The sequence below is a fragment of the Macaca fascicularis genome, chromosome 6, assembly GCF_037993035.2.
Source record: "Macaca fascicularis isolate 582-1 chromosome 6, T2T-MFA8v1.1".
In the NCBI taxonomy this organism is placed as follows: domain Eukaryota; kingdom Metazoa; phylum Chordata; class Mammalia; order Primates; family Cercopithecidae; genus Macaca; species Macaca fascicularis.
The window spans coordinates 144,473,486-144,489,149 of NC_088380.1; the positions used below are offsets into that span (position 1 = coordinate 144,473,486).

The 15,664-nt window shown below is 39.5% G+C and overlaps 1 protein-coding gene across 21 annotated transcripts in view; it reads right to left on the minus strand.

Moving 5' to 3' along the window:
• Window positions 1-15,664, minus strand: part of FAM13B (family with sequence similarity 13 member B) — a 96,828-nt gene that overhangs the window by 48,501 nt on the left and 32,663 nt on the right. For 11 of the 21 annotated variants that reach the window (XM_073994298.1, XM_073994292.1, XM_073994291.1 and 8 more), the window contains one exon: window positions 10,371-10,531. In XM_073994298.1, the coding sequence (XP_073850399.1) occupies window positions 10,371-10,531 (161 nt within the window). Of the gene's footprint in view, window positions 1-10,370; window positions 10,532-14,391; window positions 14,488-15,664 lie in introns of all 21 variants that reach the window. The other 10 variants (XM_073994289.1, XM_065546774.1, XM_015451926.3 and 7 more) reach the window with 1 other exon arrangement.

The window sequence follows — 15,664 nt, forward strand, 5'->3', positions numbered from 1 at the left end:
AAAACTTCCTCATGACCCAGAGGATAAATTCTACTTGTTACTGCCCAACATTTCTGGTACTTCCACCCAAGTATGACTTCCTTTTTACACTCAAGTAGAACCTGGATACCGAAAATGTGAACTGATAAAATCTGTCAACTGAAATATTTTGCAAACTATATGACTCAATGATGAAAGAGAAGACAAAAGATACCACTACAGTTCGCATACACCTTTAGTCAACTGAAGGCACATTTTCTCAATAATAGGGGACCCACAGAATGAAGTGGCCACTGTGCCCAGCCCAATTTTTCATCTTTCTAAATTGAGTTTTAGGAAGGCATCAGAAGCACAACTTTAAACGAACTTTATAACATGAAGTAATTGTTTTTTGGTTTGTGGTTTCTTAAGCATAAGCATAAATTAAAAATCACCTAAACCTCAAGTCAAAATAAACTTCCCCAAAACAACACAGGAAAAAGATTATAAAGCACAGTCTTAGGTAAAAGCTCTTTTAGAACTCTCCTTTCTCTCTTCACATTTTTTAAAGGTAAAAATTTCCCTAAAATTTGTACATTTAAATATAAAGCTAAATGAGGCCGGGTACTGTGGTTCACACCTGTAATCCCAGCACTTTGGGAAGCCGAGGCCGGTGAATCACGAGGCCAGGAGTTCAAGGCAAGCCTGGCCAACATAGTGAAACTCCGTCTCTACTAAAGTTACAAAAAGTTAGCTGGGCATGGTGGCAGACACCTGTAATCCCAGCTACTTGGGAGGCTGAGGCAGGAGAATCACTTGAACCCAGGAGTCGGAGATTGTGGTGAGCTGAGATTGTGCCACTGCACTCCAGCCTAGACAACAAGAGCAAAACTCCGTCTCAAAATATATATATATATGTATATATAAAGCTAAATGATAAACATGTGGATATAAAACAACAATTTAGAAACAATCTTGAGATTTCCATGGACTTCATGGATAAGACTGAACCTCAGGATCAAACAAAACTGCTTTTTCATGCACCCTAGGCTGCTTTCACCTCAAACTCTACCATTTTTTCCACTCTGAAGACAGCTTAAATCTTAACAAAACATAGCTAATGACAACTGCAGAAATAACAGATGCATGAACAGACCAATCAATACAACTCACACACAAACATTTAAACCACTGGTTCTCAAAATGAGGTCTGTAAACCTGAGAGTCTTCGAAACACTTTCTATGAAAGAGTGAGAAGTACCTTCACACTGTATGCCTTTTTCACTGCGCTGACATTTGCATATTTTCAAAAATTTTTAATTGGGAGGCCATCAGGCTGAGATGGCTCCAGTGCCTTGGCTTCCTACATGAGTGAACTGAAACCCAATGTCAACAGTAAGATGACTAATCAAAACCCGCCAACTAACCTCTAACTAGGAACTTTCCACTGTATCATATCCAAATAAGGCAAATGCCTACCCAATCAAGTTATTTCTTTACTTCTGCGTTTAGCCTATAAAAGCCCCAATGCTCAGGCTGCTAAAGTGGAGCACTCTGAACCTCCTCTGGTTTTGACTGCTGCCTGATTCATGAATCCTTTAATGCTCAAATAAACTTAAAATTGTTGTCTAAAGTTTTCAACAATGATGATGCAAAATCAATGGCAGAAAAAGCTGCTTGGGGTAATCTTAGCATAAGTCCAGGCAAGTAATACTGTGGCCACTGCATTCTTCCTTACCAGCCACTTGAAATTTTTTAAAAAGGGGCCAGTCTATGATAGACAAGCAGAAAACAATGATTAATTTCATCTTATTCCATGAGTACATTTCTTTTTTAATATTCAGTGTAAATGGGAAGTACTCATAAAGCACTTCTGCTGCATAGCTTATCTTGTTTGAGAGCTAAACTAATCACTTCTATTAAGGAATACCATTTTTACTTGAAAGATAGACTCAAATCTAAACCATGGTTATTAGGACTTGAACACTGGCAGACATTTTCTCAAAAATGACCAAGACTCTACCTTTAAGAAAAACTGACAATATAAAATTTGAATTTTCAAGCGAAAATCAAAATTCTGGAAAACCTGTATCCTCCTCCATAAGCTCAAAGGCATCTAAATACTTAAAGATGCTTCTGATGCAATCAATAGTGATATTAAAGAATGTGAACTTTAACAAATGTGCCAACATCTGAAGATCTACAGAACTCAGGGAAGCAATCTTTTCCAAATGACCAATATACCATATCCCATCCCCATCATGGTCCTCTTCCCTGGGTCACAGGGGCAGCCCCATCCTTTGAATGGTGGAAGTAGCCACACCCCTACGACTTACACACTCTGTGCTGTGGTAGAGATGGTGCTGCCCATTATCACACCAGAGCCATACCTAAAGTGGCAGAAGAGTATGGTGCCAGGCATAATGGAATCTTGCCAAGGTCCCCAAGGTCCCCCATCATTGGTGGCCCCTCCTTTGCATTTAGGGCCTCTCCATAGGCCCTTGCACTCAAGGCCTGTAATTGATTTCTGAATTGCCTTCAGGGTCTTTTTTTTTTTTTTTTTTGAAACAAGGTGCCACTTAGTTGCCCAGGCTGGAATGCAGTGGCACGATCGTGGCTCACTGTAGCCTGGACCTCCCATGCTCAAGCAATCCTCCCACCTCAGCCTCTTGATTCACTGGGACTACAAGCACATGACAGTATGCCCAGCTCATTTAAAAAATTTTTTTGGCAACACATGGTGGCTCATGCCTGTAATCCCAGCACTTTGGGAGGCTGAAGTGCGTGTATCACGAGGTCAGGAGTTCAAGACTAGCCTGGCCAACATGGTGAAACTCTATCTCTACTAAAAATACAAACATTAGCCAGGTACGGTGGCGTGCACCTGTAGTCCCAGCTACTCGGGAGGCTGAGGCAGAAGAATCGCCTGAACCCAGGAGGTGGAGGCTGCAGTGAGCCGAGATCACACCACTGCACTCCAGCCTGGGCGACAGAGCAAGACCTTCCAGCCTCTACCCATTACCCAGTTCCAAAGCAACTTCCATATTTTAGGTATTTGTTACAGCAGCACCCACTCCTCAGCACCAATTTTCTGTCTTGGTCCATTCAGGTTACTGTAACAAAATGCCATACACTGAGGAAACAACAGAAATTTATTTCTCATAGTTCTAGAGGCTGAGAAGTCTGAGATCAAGGCGGCAGCGGATTGAGTGTCTGGTGAGGGCCCATTGATAGACTTTTCACTGTGTTACCATTGAGTGAAAGGGGTAAGGAGTCTTCTCTCAGGCTTTTTATAAGGGTTCTAGTCTAATTCATGAGGACCCCACCCCCATGGCCTAATAACCTCCCAAAGGCCCCACTTCCTAATACCAAAACTTCCAGATCATAGCAGCAACAGATTTCATGCAGAAGAAAATGTAAGAATCCTTCACCATAGAAATTCAAGAGATTTGCAAAAATGTAAAACATTGCCACTAAAAAAGTTTAGGGAATTAGAAAACACAATTACTTTTCATTTAAAAAAAAATTATACTAACGTGATAGGTTTATTGTTACTTTAAAAAACTAAACAAGGCCCAGTAATCCCAGCACTTTAAGGAGACCAAGGCTGGAGAATCACTTGTGCCCGGGAGCTTGAGACTGGCCTACGCAACATAATGAGACCTTGTATTTACAAAAAATATAAAATATTAATCAGGCGTGGTGTTGCATGCCTGTAGTCCCAGTTATTCATCAAGCTGAGGTGGGAGGACTGCTTGAGCCTGAAAGGTCAAGGCTGTAGTTAAGCCATGATCATGCCACTGCACTCCAGCCTGGGCGACACAGCAAGACCCTGTCTCAAAAAAATAAAAAATTAAATAATTTTTTCTCAGTTTTAATTCCTAATATCATAAACACCAATAGATATAACATCTGAAACAGAAGTTCTTTAGGGTGCCCAATAATTTTTAAGTGTGTAAGGGGATTGTATAACCAAAATATCTGAGAAGCACTAACTTAAAACTAATAAAGGAGAAAGAATTTATTAATAAAAATCCAAGAGGTCATAAATAGTTACCTTTTAGCTACAAATAGAAGCACCCAGGCCAGGTGTGGTGGCTTATGCCTATAGTCAATCCCAACACTTTGGGAGGCTGAAGTAGACAGATTACTTGAAGCTAGGAGTTCTAGACCAGCCTGGCCAACATAGTGAAACCCCATCTCTATTAAAATTACAAAAATTAGTCAGGTGTGGTGGCACACATCTGTAGTCCCAGCTACTTGGGTGGCTGAGGCACGATAATCCCTTGAACCCTGAAAGCAGAGGTTGCAGTGAGCCAAGATTGTGCCACTGCACTCCAGCCTGGGTGACAGAGCAAGACACTGTCTCAAAAAAAAAAAAAAAAAAAAGCTTCCTTCCAAACTACAACTTGGCAAAGAAATACTCCCTGTAGTTAAATATTCTCAGTTTTTATTTCTAACATGGTAAATACCAACAAGTATAGTACACATTAACATAAGCTTATTGGAGTCCTCAATAACTTTTTATAAGGGTACTAATGTTTGAGACCAAAAGTTTGAGAACTGGTAACTTAAACCATCTCCCAAGTGTTTATTTCTCTTAGGATTCCAACATACTTTCCTAGGCTACTTCTGAAGAGAAACACAAAGCAGGCTACCTAATATTTCCAATAAATGTTTGCAACTACTTCATAGGAATACTCAAAAAGATGACATGTTAATTACTAAAAGTTCAATCTCCAGTTTCAAATTCATTAAGAGCTCACTATATACTAGGCCCTACGCATTCTAGGGAAATTTCTCCTCCTTTCATCCAAGATAGATAATCAAACAATGTATTTTATATTTCTTCTGTCTCAGAACACTGACACATTTGCTGTACATGTAATTTTAATCATATTAAGTTGAACATTCAAGAACATTCCATCTTGCTTCTAAAGCTCCATTTATTCAACATGTAATACTTTACTGAGTGCCTATTCTGTAGCAGGCACTATCCTAAGTGTTATAAATACGTGAGTAAAGAAAATCCTGCTGTCTCATGGTTTACTTTCTAGTGCTGGAAGATAGACAATAACAATAATAAACATATGTTAGATGGTTATAACAGTTACGGACAAAATAGAACAGGGTAAGGGAGATCAAGAATGGGGGATGAGGAGGTTATCACCGAGAAAGTGACATTTGAGCAAAGAAAGGAACATACTGAGAGAACCATGCAGCTATCTAGGGGCACATCTATCCAGACAGAAGGAACAGTCCAGTGCAAAGGTTCAAATAGAACATGACTGGTGAATTAAGGAATTCTGTTATGGCCAAAGGAGAATGAGCAAAGAGAGAGCAGGCAAGAGATAAAGGAAAAAAGGTGCAGCAGTTAGGGGTGGGATGGGGCAGACTGTGTATATAGAATCCTACAGGCCATTTAAGAATTTTGGCTCCTTCAATAGAGAGACATTAAAGGGATTTAACCAAAGGAATGAAACACTCTTACCTCTCTGAAGAGTTCAGAGAAAAATAATATAATAAATGATCTTAGTTTTTTAAAACAATGAACATGTTATACTAATGAAATCAGCTAGATTCAGCAAAGTACTTCTATAATTTATAAGAAACAAGAATAAGAAGCTTAAGTGGATTGCTGGGAATTAGAAATAATATACTTCAATGGGGGCTCGGTGCAGTGGCTCACACCTGTTATCCCAATACTTTGAAAGGCCAAGACGGGTGGATCACTAGGGGTCAGGAGTTCAAAAGACCAGCCTGGCCAACGTGGTGAAACCTCTTCTCTACTAAAAATACAAAACTTAGCCAGGCATGGTGGTGGGCGCCTGTAATCCCAGCTACTCAGGAGACTGAGGCAGGAAAGTCGAGAACCCAGGAGGCAGAGGTTGCAGTGAGCCGAGATCACGCTACTGCACTCCAGCCCAGCCTGGGCGACAGAGAGAAACTCCATGTGAAAACAAACAAAAAACAAACGGATATCCTTGTTTAGCAGAGAGACATGCAAAAATAAATATCTCTAAAAATATATAAAAAACCCTAATCGCTCTTTCTGAAAGGCTCCTGTTCCCTCTTTTTTTTTTTTTTTTTTGAGACAGAGTCTCGCTCTGTAGCCAGGCTGGAGTGCAGTGGCGCACTGCAAGCTCCACCTCCCGGGTTCACACCATTCTCCTGCCTCAGCCTCCGGAGTAGCTGGGACTACAGGTGCCCACCACCGTGCCCAGCTAATTTTTGTTTTGTTTTGTTTTTAGTGGAGATGGGGTTTCACCGTATTAGCCAGAATGGTCTCACTCTCCTGACCTCGTAATCCACCCACCTCAGCCTCCCAAAGTGCTGGGATTACAGGTGTGAGCCACCGTGCCCAGCCTGTTCCCTCTAACTAGCTGTATGCTTCATTCCACTTCAGTTTTTCATTTGCTTATCTCTTATTAAGCACTTATGAAATGGCATGCATTTTGATTTACTTTTAATTTCATAGAGGACACATCTATAAACAACTTCAATCTTGAGCCTCTTCTCAAGCAGTAATAACATCCGTAAAACTAAATTGCCATTAAAATAAATGTAAAAATAGGTAATTTATAAAAAATTTTAATATGAGCATCTTTAATAACAAATAGAATAAAAACTGAACATAGTCTGAAGGTACTACGTACTGTGGATATTTTTACTTTCAAGAGAAGAGTTAAATTATTAACATTTTCATAAATAAAATAAATGTTAACTAAAAAAACAGCAGGTACCTCTACTCTGATGACATGTAAAGGGTTTTATTTACCTGAAAAGCACTATAATGAAGCAATAGATACCACCAAAAAAGTAATCATGGGTACTTTTTAATCTTTATACATTTTATCAGCCAAAACTAAAATAAAAGGGAAATGCATAGATATCAACTGAAACACATAAAAATCACTAAATCTAGAAGACCACAATGGTAGACATACCTGTTTCTGCTGCCGAATATCCCTACTCCAACATTTTGGTAATCGCCCTATTTTCCTGTGGGAAACTAGCTCCTCCCTCCATCCCACACAGTCCTCAGATACACATAAATCACAATGACCAGTTCTACACTGGCCATGGGAATAGACACGCAACTAAATTTAGGGCAGACCCTCTCCCCACCACCCCACAGCTATCTGCTCCAGAGCAGAATAACAGACAGAAGCCGTCAGAACTCTCACAGCAACAGCCACATGGGGAAGAGGTTATTCCATGCCTCCGTGTTTCTAAATTTCCCAGAGCTGCCCATGTTCTGATCTTTGCATTTCCATTTGACTGTAGCCCAGAATCCTTCTTACGAATAAATTGCTTTTTCTATACTTTAACTAGAATCTATTTCTAGGAGCTGCAATTAAAGAATCCTAACAACTGGCCAGGCATGGTGGCTCATGCCTATAATCCCAGCACTTTGGGAGGCCAAGGTGGGCAGATTACCTGAAGTCAGGAGTTCGAGACCAGCCTGGCCAACATGGTGAAATCCCGTCTCTACCAAAAATACAAAAATTAGCCAGGCATGGTGGTGTGGGCCTGTAATCCCAGCTAATCGGGAGGCTGAGGCCAGAGAATCGCTTGAACTCAGGAGGCGGAGGATGCAGTTAGCCAAGATCATACCACTGCACTCCAGCCTGCGTAACAGAATGAAAACATCTCAAAAAAAAAAAAAAAAAAATCCTAACAACCACTAAATCTCCAAGGAATCCTTCTAAAATGACTGTGTTGGAGCAAAGGGACTGTGTTGGAGCAAAGGAGGATCCTCTACAAAACCAGACAGATGATCAAAGAGAAGCTATTAGTAATACATAGTATTTGAAACAATACTTAGCCTTGCTGTTAATTATATAAATAAACACACTTAATGAATTCACTTGTCTAAATCAGCACTGTCCAAAAGAAATTTCTGCAATGATAGAAATGTTCTATATCTGCACTGTCCAACATGACAGTCACTTGCCACACGTGTGGCTACTGAGCACTTGAAATGTAGGTGGCACAAATATGGAAGGAATTTAAAATTTTTATTTAATTTTAGTTCGTTTAAGTTTACATTTAAATACACACAAGTGGCAGGGCACAGTGGCTCACACCTGTAAGCCCAGGAGCTCAAGGCCAGCTTGGGCGACATGCTGAAACCCCACCTCTACAAAACATACAAAAACTAGCTGGGCATGGTGGTGAGCACCTGTGGTCTCAGCTACACAGGAGGCTGAGGCAGGAGGACTGCTTGAGCCCAGGAGGTAGAAGCTATACATGAGCTGTGATTGTGCCACTGCACTCCGGACTGGATGACAGAGTGAGAGACCCTATCATTAAATAATAATAATAAAAACACAGAAGGAACTAGTGGCCACCTTATTGGAGAGTAGAGCTCTAAATTAACAAAATTAATGGCTGGGCACAGTGGCTCACTCCTGTAATCCCAGCACTTTGGAGGCCGAGGCAAGCAGATCACTTGAGGCCAGGAGTTTGAGACCAGCCTGGCCAACATGGTGAAACCCTGTCTCTCCTAAAATACAAAAGTTAGCTGGGCATGGTGATGCACATCCATAGTCCCAGCTACTTGGGAAGCTGAAGCATGAGAATCGTTTGAACCCAGGAGGCAGAGGTTGCAGTGAGCCGAGATTGTGCCAGTGCACTCCAGCCTGGGTGACAGAGTGAGACTCTGGTCTCAAAAAAAAATAATAAATTAATTAACAAAATTTAAAACACCCATTTAAATCTATTGCTGTAAGGTCCTCAAGAAAATACTGCTAATGACAGTGTAAACTGGGTCACGTCCTTTAAGCAGTCTGGAAATATTTACCAAAAGCCAGAGAAACGTTCACTCTAAAATTCCAGTAAATTTATCCAAATAATTTAGAAGAAAGAAAAAAGAGCCAAACAACAAAGGTGGTTTTTTTTTTAGCAGCAGTACAGTACTGACAAGCCAGCTAAAACAACTCAAAATATCAAGAAAAAAGAATGATAGGATATAGTTAAATATCTGAACATACAGATAATATTTTAACATACAATTAAAATACAGTTAAGAGACCATCAAAAAAATAAATTAGGAGGTCATGTAAACACACATAAAAGCAAAAACAGAATGTTAAATCCAGCAAAAGAGAAAATAAACATGTTAACAAAACAGAATTATGATCATGTTTGAAGAAACCATACATAATATAAAGATCCAAAGGCCTATGGAGAAATGTAATAATTGTATTTAGCAGCAGACATTTTAAATTACTTCATAGTTTTCCTGAATGGCAATAGATAGCTCTTCCCTTAGGTATTACCAGTTACTTTTAAATGACATTTTGCTTTCTCACTCAAATTATTATTTCCTCTTCTTTTTAAACACCATTCCACTGAACACAAATTAAATTTAAAAAATCTAGTGGACTAAATATACAGCTGTATCCTCCTAATTAGAAAGCGTTAGTAAACAATGGAGCTTTACAGAGAACTAGCATAGAATTTAGCAGACCTAAAGATATATATGGGGAGTATGACAATGTAAACTGGCTCACGTCCTTTAAGTAGTCTGGAAATATTTATCAAAAGCCATAGAAAGGTTCACTCTTTCTCTTGAGTTCTCTAAAGCTTCCTAAATAGTGTGCCCAATGGTCCCAGCTATGTGCTGGGATAGGGCCTTCAGCCTACCACATTTATCGAATTTACCCAGTACGCCATGTAAATATTATCATTTTATACATGAAAAGAATTGGAAAGCACTATCTTTTTTTTTTTTTTTTTTGAGACAGAGTCTTGCTCTGTCGCCCAGGCTGGAGTGCAGTGGCACGATCTCGGCTCACTGCAAGCTCCGCCTCCCGGATTCACACCATTCTCCTGCCTCAGCCTCCTGAGTAGCTGGGACTACAGGTGCCCGCCACTGCGCCCGGCTAATTTTTTGTATTTTTAGTAGAGACGGGGTTTCACCATGGTCTCAATCTCCTGACCTTGTGATCCGCCCGCCTCGGCCTCCCAAAGTGCTGGGATTACAGGCATGAGCCACCGTGCCCAGCCTTGGAAAGCACTATCTTAATGGATCAGAGTTCCATCCTTACAGCCTAGATAAAACTAATTGTAGCCTGGAAGCAGGATATACAAGTCAATTCAGCCACTGTATCCTTCTCTAACAATGCTACTTCCACAGGTTCTGAAATTTTATCCAGCCCAATTAATAAGCTAATACAAAACAAACTTTAAGAATAAATTTGTAAGAGGTTACGTTTTTGAAAAAATGGTATTAACACTAGTAACTGAAAATTCCTTAGCAAGACTGCATCTTGAAATTTTACTTCTTGCTCTTTTTCACAGACAAATGCCAAACTTTCACATAGTTTGTGTTCCTGAGTGCTTGAGTGAGTCTACACTTAGAATGAAATACTCAAAAGCTAAAGTTCACTCAACTGAGCTATTACCTTGTTGATGCCGTAACACTATTTGATTCCAGGATGTTTTCAGTCATCCTTAATTGTACCACCTCTGGCATGTCATTTGATTTTTCTGCACCCTCTTCTGGAAGTTCTTCAATATGTTCCAGCTTCTCATCTTCCTCTTCTTCCTCAGAAAGTTCATTAACCTATATAAATAAAAGGAAATTCAGAATTAAAATGTGATGAAACTGTTAACACATCTAAGACATACTAGTCTATGAAAATTTTAAACACAAACAACTCATTTTTATTTCCTCATTTCCTAAGATCAATCTCTCTTATGGAGTAACTGTCAACTTTCTCATATCAAAATAAAATTGCAACCAGACAAATGTAACATTTTGAAGCTAGATTAGTGTATCACTAGTTGCAAATTAGTATATTAGTATATACTAATTTTACAATTAGTATATCTAGGAATATAAGTAAGCCTAAAAGGTATAGTTAACATTAAGAAAACTTAATTTTCTAACTAGGTTTGTAAATGTAACACTTACAACAGACTTTTAATTGATCTGATTTCCAGGTGCCTTAAACAAGTCATTTTAATACAGTAAGTGTGAAAAACGAAGGGCAAAAAAATGTTGCCTTAAGATGTTAGCTACATTTTAGAAAATGTCAGCTAACTTCTAAGTGATTCAGATTGAATTATTCATGAAGAGATGGGATCCTACAACAAGGAAGAACTCATATTTTGACCAGTAAGCACAAGTCAAGGTTATAATTATCTTGCTAGCAGCAGCTCTAAAATGTCCTCCATTATCAAACTGGCTACGTACGTAATCACTCTAATAAAAAGATACTGAAATATTAGAGAAAGAAAACCAGCGAAATACTTTCAAATGAGTTTTTAAGTTATCCCAAAGAAGAAACTATCTATAGAATGGCTTAATATAAACTAATACTAGTCATTAAAGACTCTGAGCAATAAAAGTATGCTTTTTCTCCGTTCTAGAAAAATGCAATAGAAATACCTAGAATATATGTGTTTACTACTACATGTAACAGTGGTGTTTTTTCTGATGGACAAATACAGTTACTAGAATACTATCAGAAAGTAAAACTACAACCAAAAGAAAGTTAATTACACTGTGATATTCTATCACACTCCTAATCAACAAGTACAGAGTGCCTATTTTAATGTGTAATACAGGCTGGGTACAGTGCCTCACACCTATAATCCCAGCACTTTTGAGAGGCTGAGGGGGTTGGAACACTTGAACCCAGGAGTTCCAGACCAGCCTGGGCAACATGGTGAAACCTTGTCTCTACAAAAAATACAAAAATTAGCCAGGCATGGTGGCATGTGCTTGTAGTCTCAGCTACCACTTGGGAGACTGAGGTAGGAGAATCACTTGGGCCCAGGAGGTCGGGGCTGAAGAGAGCCATGATTGTGATGCTGCACTCCAACCTGGGTGACAGAGTAAGATTCAGTTTCAAAACTGAATAAAGTATAATACAGTAGTTAAAAGCTAGGCCTCAGAGGCAGAAATATCTATATTCACACATCCCTACTTGCCCCTAACTTTCTCTGGCAGCTTACTTAACTTGACCAAGTCTTAAGTATAAAATGGAGATGCTATACTAACTACCTCACAGAGCTGGTTGAAAGGATTAATATACATAACCTCTTCAGCAATGTCTATACATAATAAGCAATAATGCCTATCATTATAACTGAAATTGCTGTCATTTCTTTAACAGCATAGATCCTAGTTTCTACATGTAACATCATTTTTTATATCAATGAAGACAGTATCCACCATCCAAACTACCTAAAGCAGGAGGTCTCAACCACAGGTCTATCGAGGTCACTAGTCAGATGGGTCACTAAAAAGTCATTATTAACAATAGTTAGGCCAGGCACGGTGGCCCATGCCTGTAATCCCAGAACTTTCGGAGGCCAAAGGGTGGATCACTTGAGGCCAGAAGATCGAGACCAGCCTGGACAACATGGTGAAATCCAACCTATACTAAACATACAAAAATTAGCCAGATGTGGTGGCGTGTGCCTGTAATCCCAGCTACTCGGAAGGCTAAGACAGAATTGCCTGAACCCAGGAGGGAGAGGTTGCAATGAGCCAAGATCGCACACTGCACTCCAGCCTGGGCAACAGAGCAAGACTTTGTCTCAAAAATAAAAACAAAACAGTTAGTGAACCATTTAGTTCACATGTAAAGTACATGCAGCAGATTCTGTGTAATTCGTTGTGTTTATAAATATCTTTCCTAGTCCATCCCACATTATGTTGATGAAAAGGACTGAAAAATCATTGGCTTAAGTGATTAACTGAGAGGTAAGATTTCAACACAAAGGTGAAAATCTCAAATGATAGATCAGGTTTTAAAGTAGATCAAATGAGAAATTATCCTCTTTCCCCATCTATGTATTTAATTAACTAGTGAAGGTTGAGAGGATGTACTTAATATCCATTTCATAATCTAAGCAAGGAAACACTGGCCAAAAAAAAAAAAATGTTTTCAGAAGTATAAAAGGGGGCCAGGCGCGGTGGCTCATGCTTATAACCCCAGCACTTTGGGAGGCAGAGGTGGGCGAATCACCTGAGGGCTGGAGTTCGAGACCTGTCTGGCCAACATGGCGAAAGCCCGTCTCTACTAAAAATACAAAAATTAGCCAGGCATGGTGGCAAGTGCCTGTCATCCCAGGCTGGGGCAGGAGAATTGCTTGAATCTGGGAGATGGGGGTTGCAGTAAGCCAAGATCACACCATTGCACTCCAGCCTGGGTGACAGAGCAAGACTGTCTCAAAAAAAAAAAAAAAGGTGGGGTGGGGGGCAGGGACTTATTGTGGTTGATTAATAAAAGCTTGGGCACAACAGCAAAATATAAAAAAAAAAAATTTAAGAAGGCTTTTAAAACAGAATAAAAAATTACTCAGTTCACACCTTTTTGGTATAGAGATACTATTATTTTAACATATTTTTTGTTTGGTTTTGAGACACAGTCTTGCTCTGTCGGTCAGGCTGAAGTGCAGTGGTACGATCTTGGCTCACTGCAACCTCCGCCTCCCAGGTTCAAGCAATTCTCCTGCCTCAGCCTCCTGAGTAGCTGGGATTACAGGCATACACCCCTACGCCTGGCTAATTTTCATATTTTCAGTACAGACAGTGTTTCACCATGTTGGCCGGGCTGGTCTCAAACCCTTGAACTCAGGTGATCCACCCACCACAGCTTTCCACAGTGCTGGGATTACAGGTGTGAGCCACCATGGCTGGCCTATTTTAACATGTTATATCACACTTTTTAAAATCATTTTATGGGGCCAGGTGTGGTGGCTCACACCTATAATACCAACATTTTGGAAGGCCAAGGCAGGAGGATTGCTTGAGGCCAAGAGTTCAAGACCAACCTGGGCAACATAGTGAAACTCTATCTCCACAAAAAATTTTAAAAATTAGCCAAGCATTATAGCACATGCCTGTAGTCCCAACTACTCAAGAAGCTGAGGCAGGAGGATCATGAGCCCAGAAGTTCAAGGTTACAGTAAGTTATGACCATGCCACTGCACTCCAGCCTGGGCAACACAGTGAGACCCTCTCAAAAAAATAATAAAATCATTTCGTGTCTAAAGTCAATAGCTCCGAGGAACTATGAAAGCATTATACTTGAATATATCGAATATATTCAATTCAATAAGCTTTATAGAAATTGACAGTCTCTAGTATTTTCAACAATAATCATCAACTAAAATATGACATGAACAATTAATTACCCTGTGGGTTTTTTTTCTCTCCCCTCTCAAGGCCTCCCAAAGTAACTTCCTGCACTAAGAACTGACTCAATTATTTTGAGCTAAACTAAGCATTAAAGACTTGGATTAAAATGCTGTCTTACCCCACACTAATATTCGAAGTTCTTCTTGATCCTCTCCTTGTCAACCTGACCTTCTGCTTATCAACACTATTTTGTTCAGAAGTTATTTTGAACTTGCTCTATGTATGCAGCAGCCTCAACTCCACTTATGGAAAACCTCATCCATACTTACATGTCTTCTTTCTTTGACTGCTATAATTCCCTTCTCTAGGGCCTCGTGAAATGCCTGCTCTCCAGACTCCAGTTTGTGGAGAACGCTGCTACCTGTCTTCTCAAATGTATAAAGAAACATCATTATCACCTCCATCTTCAAACCATTCTATTGGATTCTCATTCATTTAAGGATCCATATGAAATCCATTTGACTCTGCATCATCCTTGAAGCACTCCCTGTTCATCATCTCCAGCCACCTATCTCTCTCATATTATTAATAAAAATATCTACTACCTGGAAAAGATTCTAATAGTCAAATATTTGCATTAATGGGATGAAACTATAAAAGAATTAAGTGCTGGATAAACTTTGCTTCCTTCAAATATTAAAATCAGGAGAAAAATCAAAGCACTGCCAAGACGGGCCAGGTCTACCCACATCTTTAAATATATAGACAAGAAACTGAAAATATTTAAGAACACAATCAAGTTGTGCTGAGTTTGAGGATATTTATGTCTGCTTAAATACCTTATCAATTCTGCCTCACAAATCAAACTAAAGTTATCAAATCCACTTACAAAAAAACCTCATAAATCTGTAATTTTGTTACTTGTAAATCACATTCCAGAAACATAATAAAAATTGATAAGAAAATAGATTCTGAGACAGAATTGATAAAAAAAATTGGTAAGAAAATAATTAGCAACATGGGACAAGATAATTAAATCTACAGCATGTCTCTCAGGACCCACTGCACTACTCCATTTATTAAGCTTAATTATACTAACATCCTTTTCTCTTTTTTTCTTTTTTTTTTTTGGAGACAAGGTCTCACTCTGTCACCAAGGCTGAAGTGCAGTGGCATGATCTCGACTCATTGCAACCTCTGCCTCCTGGGTTCAGGCGACTCCTGTGCCTCAGGGTCCAGAGTAGCTAGGACTACAGGTGTGTGCCACCACAGCCAGATAATTTTTGTATTTTTAGTAGAGATGGGGTTTTGCCCTGTTCATCAGGTTGATCTGAAATTCCTGGCCTCAAGCGATCTACCCATCTCAGCCTCCCAAAGTGCTGGGACTACAGGTGTGAGCTACCGCACCTGGCCTAATGTCCTTTTTTCTATCCATGGGCAAACATGCAGAATTCAACACTACCTTATGGTGCGTCACCATTCTATTTAATGTAAGGCACAATGTATTTTAAGTCAATTTTTCTAGTGCAAAAAAAAATACAAAACTACTGATGCAATACATGTGAGATACAGACATTTCAGCAGACATCAGAAAACCATGGA